We start from the raw sequence: 8,183 nt of genomic DNA, 5'->3' as shown, positions 1-8,183 counted from the left end.
ACGCAGCCCATGCAAAAAGACATCTCTAGCTTATTAAACAGACCCATTTTGATGGGGATATTTATGTTAGTAATTATGTTACTTAGACTGCCGCACGGGTGTGTCAATAGATTTAATGATTAAACACAAATTAGCTGTCAACTTATTTAAATTGACAAATTTAGAAATGCACAGTAGATAAATATTTAGGGTAATCATGCAACATAAATCAGATATGACTACATACAGTATATATGGATTTCTTTGACATGATCAGCAATGGTTTCTGTGTTTCCTTTTTACACCCACAAGGGAGCAGCAGAGTCCTAGAGATTTACACACACACACACACACACAAACACACTCTCGAGGGTCAGACTCATGAAATAGATTTTATTTTAGTTCACATAGTTTGAAAAAACTAGAATCAGGCAGGTGTAATGTATTATGGTAAAACATTTGACCTACACTTATTTACATGATAATTGACTATTCTTTATGGTAATCATGAGAACTGCTAAAATAGATTTTATATCACTACATTCACTCACACATAATTAGAATACACTCTTATGGTCTTATTCTAATTTTATGGGTGTTCAGGTGAAAAAACAAAATGTGAAAAAAAGATATGTATTTACACTATGGACAAAGAAACACTTAATTAGATAAACAGTCAAATTGCACACTTGGCCTATTTAGTGTGGCATATAATGGGAATTGGCAGTATAATTACTTGAAATAAACATCATACATAGACCTTAGTTACTGTAGCAGCCTATTAGTCAATTGTCGGTAAAACACAAGGCATTTTGTAAATAATGCACTTTTTAACATAATGCACTTTAATTAAGCGGGTGTGAACTTCTGTACTGATTTGATTCCTAGAATGCCTATCGATTTCAAAGGCATCCTGATGCAGGATTGACTTGAGATACTTTGATAATGATTGCTGTGGCCTCCCAAAAATGTGTTATATTTTTTGGGGGGTGAATGAGTTACCATTTCCATGTAAGGTAATAGTAAAAGAGAACATGTCGTGTAATGGTTGGTTAAAAGTTGGTTATAGGTTTACAGCCTCTTATTGGTCACGTCCAGGTAAGCCTTCTCGATCTCGATGTTGGCAGGGCAGGTCTGACTGAACTCCTCCCTCTCGTAGGCATTGTTCAGGTACCTCCAAACACCGGTGAACTGGGCCGGGATGTCAAAGTCACAGTACTTCTTGGCAGCAATCTATCATATAAAACAGAATACATGGGAAAACTGTTGAATTGTGAGACACTATAAACCATAATAGTCATGTTACACTATTTAAATAATGAAGACTGGAGAACAAGGACGGAGAATGTTTATTCCCAATGGTTAAAAATTAAGTTACCCTTCTCTCAGGATTAGAAAGTAAGGACGGACCCTGTCATTGCGTAGGTTGTGTTCTACACTTCATAAGACATGCCTAATACCAGAAAATAATCAAATTCGTATTGTAAACCGTTTATGTATGGACCTATTTGTCTCACCTTGATGACATGCAGCTTGGGCAGCAGGTTGCAATCTGCCAGGGTGAGATGGTTGCCATCCAGGAACTTTCTCTTGGAGAGGGTGATGCTTTCTCTGGAGTTGTGGTCAATCTCTTCTGGGACGGGGGAGTTCAGGTAGAGATCCAGCCGCTTGAACTCCCGGAGCAGCGCCTTCTCTTGGACTATGGATTGAGAGAAACACAGGCATGTATATCAGACATATACAGTGCCTTGCCCCCTTGAACTTTGCGACCTTTTGTCACATTTCAGGCTTCAAACATAAAGATATAAAACTGTATTTTTTGTGAAGAATCAACAACAAGTGGGACACAATCATGAAGTGGAATGACATTTATTGGATATTTCAAACTTTTTTAACAAATCAAAAACTGAAAAATTGGGCGTGCAAAATTATTCAGCCCCTTTACTTTCAGTGCAGCAAACTCTCTCCAGAAGTTCAGTGAGGATCTCTGAATGATCCAATGTTGACCTAAATGACTAATGATGATAAATACAATCCACCTGTGTGTAATCAAGTCTCCGTATAAATGCACCTGCACTGTGATAGTCTCAGAGGTCCGTTAAAAGCGCAGAGAGCATCATGAAGAACAAGGAGCACACCAGGCAGGTCCGAGATACTGTTGTGAAGAAGTTTAAAGCCGGATTTGGATACAAAACGATTTCCCAAGCTTTAAACATCCCAAGGAGCACTGTGCAAGCGATAATATTGAAATGGAAGGAGTATCAGACCACTGCAAATCTACCAAGACCTGGCCGTCCCTCTAAACTTTCAGCTCATACAAGGAGAAGACTGATCAGAGATGCAGCCAAGAGGCCCATGATCACTCTGGATGAACTGCAGAGATCTACAGCTGAGGTGGGAGACTCTGTCCATAGGACAACAATCAGTCGTATATTGCACAAATCTGGCCTTTATGGAAGAGTGGCAAGAAGAAAGCCATTTCTTAAAGATATCCATAAAAGGTGTCGTTTAAATTTTGCCACAAGCTACCTGGGAGACACACCAAACATGTGGAAGAAGGTGCTCTGGTCAGATGAAACCAAAATTGAACTTTTTGGCAACAATGCAAAACGTTATGTTTGGCGTAAAAGCAACACAGCGCATCACCCTGAACACACCATCCCCACTGTCAAACATGGTGGTGGCAGCATCATGGTTTGGACCTGCTTTTCTTCAGCAGGGACAGGGAAGATGGTTAAAATTGATGGGAAGATGGATGGAGCCAAATACAGGACCATTCTGGAAGAAAACCTGATGAGTCTGCAAAAGACCTGAGACTGGGACGGAGATTTGTCTTCCAACAAGACAATGATCCAAAACATAAAGCAAAATCTACAATGGAATGGTTCAAAAATAAACATATCCAGGTTTTAGAATGGCCAAGTCAAAGTCCAGACCTGAATCCAATCGAGAATCTGTGGAAAGAACTGAAAACTGCTGTTCATAAATGCTCTCCATCCAACCTCACTGAGCTCGAGCTGTTTTGCAAGGAGGAATGGGAAAAAATGTCAGTCTCTCGATGTGCAAAACTGATAGAGACATACCCCAAGCGACTTACAGCTGTAATCGCAGCAAAAGGTGGCGCTACAAAGTATTAACTTAAGGGGGCTGAATAATTTTGCACGCCCAATTTTTCAGTTTTTGATTTGTTAAAAAGGTTTGAAATATCCAATAAATGTCGTTCCACTTCATGATTGTGTCCCACTTGTTGTTGATTCTTCACAAAAAAATACAGTTTTATATCTTTATGTTTGAAGCCTGAAATGTGGCAAAAGGTCGCAAAGTTCAAGGGGGCCGAATACTTTCGCAAGGCACTGTATTATATATCTATAGCTTTAGAGGTGTTCCTTATGGGCACCTTTCCCAGATCCAGATTAAGCTTATATATTGGGTTGAAAAATCGCTTTCAATTGAGATTCTCCATTGAGCCTGCTTTTCATGGCCAGGATTAGGCATGGTCTGGTCCCTAACATTCGCATCAAACCAGCATTTCATGAAGGCATATGCCCATAGCGTGTATTCCGTTGAGTACGTATTTTCCATTGCCTCATAAGACATGGTCTAATAGATTAATGTGGACTGACTGTAACTTCACTTACAAGTAGTGTTGGCTGGGTTGTTCTTGATGAAAGCGGAGAACTTCGCGAAAATGTCCGCACCCACGTCAAAGGACTCTTTGTTGACTGGGCTAAGGTGTGGATACCTGAAAGGAGGGAGATGAGATGAGCCTGAGTATGAATTTGTTTTGAAGAAGGTCAGTGCATTTCACTTTCTTTAATATAATAACACTATACCTGGGAGGGGCCAGTGTTTGCTCCAGAAACTCCTCGATCTTGATAAAGTCTGTCTTGAGGGTTCCGTTGTACAGGAGGAACGGAGGGTTGGTCCCTGGTGCCAAATCCTTCAGCTCTGCTGGCTTCCTAGAGTGTACCAGGGCAGGGTTGGGTGGAGAGGTGGGTAAAGGGGAGGGAGAAAGGGAGTAGACAGGGTCATATATGTGATCCTTCCAGCTTTATATCAATAGATACGATGTCGATCATTCAGCGACACAATCACAATGAACACAATGGTTATCAAGCCATGTCAAAAATCCAGTGTTGGAATTCTTGATGAATGATTCCAACAATGCCCATGATTCAGTAAGTAAAACACACTGGCATGGGAGTGGCTAGCTCAAAGGGTGCATGTTGTGTGTTTTCTTAATCACTCAGTTATCAGCATCCTTTCAACGTTTCCTGATCTTATTAGCTCACTGGTAATGGGCCTGAGAAATTCACACGGGTTAGATTAAGAAAATATGTTTGTTCACTAACACACGGACCATTCTGCTATTGCTTTAGCCTTGCAAGCACCGCCCTCTATCCCCTCTCTGTATCACACCCCATTGAGTGTTACTTTTTCCCTATTAAACGGCTTGGTTTCTGAAAAACATTCTTGTTCTCCCTCAACTCTTAATAGTGCCCTGCGTGAGTGAGGGTTTTGTCTAGAAGGGATACAGTTTATGTCAAAATTGACTTTTCGTAGCAGGTTAGGACAACTCATGCAGTTGGTTAGGAGAATTAATATAGCAAGTTAGGGTCATTAGGTTAAGATTAGGGAAACGGTGGGGGTTAAGGTTAGCTAAAATGCTAAATAATTACATTTTTGAAGTCAATTTTACATAATCTAGACATGACCCTGTGTAAGGGGATCTTTAAACAGATGCACAGGAAGTGGAAGGGTGGGAGGCGGGGGGCTTACTTCCTCATGTCAACGGTGGTAACGGTGAACTTGACTCCTTTCAGCCACAGGACCATGAAGAGCCTCTGGCAGAATGGGCAGTTGCCCACGTTCTCTCCATCGTGGCCAGCCTGAAGGACAAGCAGCATTAATAATTGGGTTTAGGTTTGGTTATAGCCTGGTTCTGTTTGTGCTGTATTGCCAACTCCTTTGGTCATTGTCATACCAAAGAGTTGGGGTGGTAGGGTAGCCTAGTGGTTAGAGCGTTGGACTAGTAACCGAAAGGTTGCAAGATTGAATCCCCGAGCTGACAAGTTCCTAGGCCGTCATTGAAAATAAGAATTTGTTCTTAACTGACTTGCCTAGTTAGATAAAGGTAAAATAAAAAAGTTGGCAAGACAATATTAACATATCTCGGACCAGGCTAGTTTACCAGTGGTATATTTTATAGACAGCAATATACGATAACTGCCTCAAACACAGAAGACTCATGGTCACATGTAAGAAAGTGCCCTTTCCAAATTCCAATCGGTTTATGTTGACATTGTCCATGTTATCCATTACAGTAAGTCCTGATCTCCAACCCTATCATGCAATTCATATTAATCTCATGTCATGACAAAAGACACAAATATACACACTTGTAGTGGTGGGAGTGGCTGGGGTATTTTAGGAGCTGCTACTTGATAGAAAAAGCAGACATTGTGTTGGAGAGGAAAATAACGGTAGATAACGGCCTCTGGTATTGAGAAACAAATTGAATTGTTCACTCACTGTTGTACGCAATTTGATTTTGTGTGTGTGTGTGTGTGTGTGTGTTTTAAGCAACGCTCCCCACACAACCTGACAGAGTTTGAGAGGATCTGCAGAGAAGGAGGCGAGAAACTCCCCATATACAGGTATGCCAAGCTTGTAGCATTGTACCAAAGAAGACTTGAGGCTTTAATCGGTGCCGAAGTTGCTTCAACAAAGTACTGAGTAAAGGGTATGAATACTTATGTAAATATGAAATATAAAAAAACGTTTTTGCTTTGTCGTTATGGGATATTGTGTGTAGAGATATATATATATATATATATATATATATATATATATATATAAAAGTAATCCATTTTACAATAAGGCCGTAACGTAACAAAATGTGGAAAAGGTCAAGGGGTCTGAATGCTTTCCGAATGCACCGTGGCTTCACCTCCCTTTTACCAAAAATCGTTGTCTCACAGACACCCTTCGGCTCCCCCTCCAAAGGAAGTAGGGATACATGGACATGCCCAGAGTTTCGGAACAAACACCCTGAGATTTGATGTGTCCCCTCACGAGGAAAAGGGGGGATCTGGCGCCGAAGGGGTGGATTACGTTTCTGGGATATGACTTCACATAGAAACATATGTGTCTTCTTATTTGATATTTTTGTGTGAATGTGCGTATGTGTAGTAGAGCATGTGCATATGTGTCAGTGTGTGGGCATGTCTGTCTCATCAGGGGCCAGGGGTCTCCAGCGTCCTGCCAGCACCTCCTGGGCGTGTGGTGATAAGGTGGCTTCCAGTATCTGGCGTCATTACCCAGGGATAAAGGCCACTCTCACTGTCACTGAGGAGTGTATGCTCAGACACACACACACACACACACACACACACACACACACACACACACACACACACACACACACACACACACACACACACACACAGACACACAGACACACAGACACACACACAGACACACACACACACACACACACACACACACACACACACACACACACACACACACACACACACACACACACACACACACACACACACACACCAGCCTCCAAAGGCTTTATGTAACCCTAGATGACGACCGTTCATAGAGTGCCAACCATTGGATTGATGGTGCCCATAATGAAGATCTCTGACCCTCTACAATGCTGAGGGCTGATAAGTGAACTACAAATCTTGGTCACATTCCAGTTTTTACCAATCCTGAACACAACACTACAAGTATTGAGCCCTTATTTGAAACAGAGGCTATGGCTGAAGTAGCTGAAGCTTACATTACAGCTTGATTTTGTACATTTCATTTGCTTTCACATTAAACACTTTTGAGGTATGTTTTTCTGTATTTCAATCATCACATAATTGACATCTTTTTACATATTGTTGAAATAATAGACATTCATAGGCAGTATGTTAGAATTAATACAAATTCTTATTATTTTTATTCTAAACTAAAGGAAACACAATACTAAACCAAACACAATACTGACCTTTATGAAGAGTTCAATAGTCGGGTCTTTGTCGGAGTTCTGTCGTAGTGCCATTTTGTCCAAAAGCTGTGTTGTGTGCCAAGTTCAGAAACGTTTTTCCAACAAGTGTCCTCAGACCCAACCAAAACCTCTTAACGCTGAAGACTCCAAGTCCACTGAAGTAAAACCTCACTATGCCCTTGAGTCTGCTATATATCTGTGTGCTCTAGTGTGCTGGTTTATATATGGATCTTAGGAGGCAGTGTAAGACCCTTGTGGCTGGCATGCTTTGTCTGAGGGCTTCATGAGGCTATCACTGTGAAAAGTCAGAGGAGGGGGTGGGTCCAGAGGATGGGCGTGGTCCTCCCTTATATAAACAGTGCCAAGCTCTCTCTATGAGGAGAGCCTAAAATAGGTTCTATTATTTGTCAGTTGATAATGGTTAATCAAACAATGTGGACATATAGTTTCACCATGTGACAAAAAAGCTGACAGCCATCATATTCCCCATACTGACAGTATAGCCATATTGAATACACTGTTTTGATGATTTGTCACACTAGTAACTAGTGGACACTTTCTACTTTTTGGCTCATCCTTACAAAGCATGTACTGTGTTGGAATATACTGCGAACCATTAACACCTCATTTGATTTGGAAATGTTAAAACACAAGTGGCTCTCATCTGTTTGAGCAAGTGATTGCTTTGGTAACTGGACTTCCAGATGAGGATATTTTGTGATGAGACCCAATTGCGCATGAGAAACAAATATATATATATATATCACACATTTTTGATGCCGTATTATGGTAAAGATTTCTGGAAAAAAATTCTAACATTTGCGCAGAATTGCCAGTAACCTTTATGTCACGACTTCCACCGAAGTTGTTTCCTCTCCTTGTTCAGGCGGTGTTCGGCAGTCGGCATCACCGGTCTTCTAGCCACCGTGGATCCATTTTTCATTTTCCATTTGTTTTGTCTTGTTTGCCTACACACCTGGTTTCAATATTCCTAATTTATTGTTGTGTATTTAACCCTCTGTTCCCCCCATGTCTTTGTGTGGAATTGTTTATTAGTAAGTGCTTGTGCACATGTTACTGGTGAGCGTCGGGTTTTGTACCCATGTTTGTTTATTTCGTTATGCCGTTGGTTTTACAAGTAAACTGCTTCGGCTATTACCTAGTTCTGCTCCCCTGCGTCTGATTTCCCTGCCAC

At 41.1% G+C, this 8,183-nt stretch overlaps 1 protein-coding gene across 1 annotated transcript; it reads right to left on the bottom strand.

Moving 5' to 3' along the window:
- Positions 1-347: 347 nt before the first annotated feature.
- Positions 348-7,290, bottom strand: clic2 (chloride intracellular channel 2). Its single transcript, XM_020502608.2, has 6 exons — positions 6,989-7,290; positions 4,759-4,868; positions 3,813-3,938; positions 3,618-3,721; positions 1,497-1,678; positions 348-1,212 (listed from the first exon to the last, which is right to left on the bottom strand). Exons 1-6 carry the CDS (start codon positions 7,040-7,042, stop codon positions 1,051-1,053), a joined length of 738 nt encoding a protein of 245 aa, XP_020358197.1. The 5' UTR covers positions 7,043-7,290; the 3' UTR covers positions 348-1,050.
- Between the last annotated feature and the right edge of the window lie 893 nt (positions 7,291-8,183).

This window comes from Oncorhynchus kisutch, linkage group LG15 (genome assembly GCF_002021735.2).
Source record: "Oncorhynchus kisutch isolate 150728-3 linkage group LG15, Okis_V2, whole genome shotgun sequence".
Lineage (NCBI taxonomy): Eukaryota > Metazoa > Chordata > Actinopteri > Salmoniformes > Salmonidae > Oncorhynchus > Oncorhynchus kisutch.
This window is presented reverse-complemented; position numbering and strand designations above follow the sequence as displayed.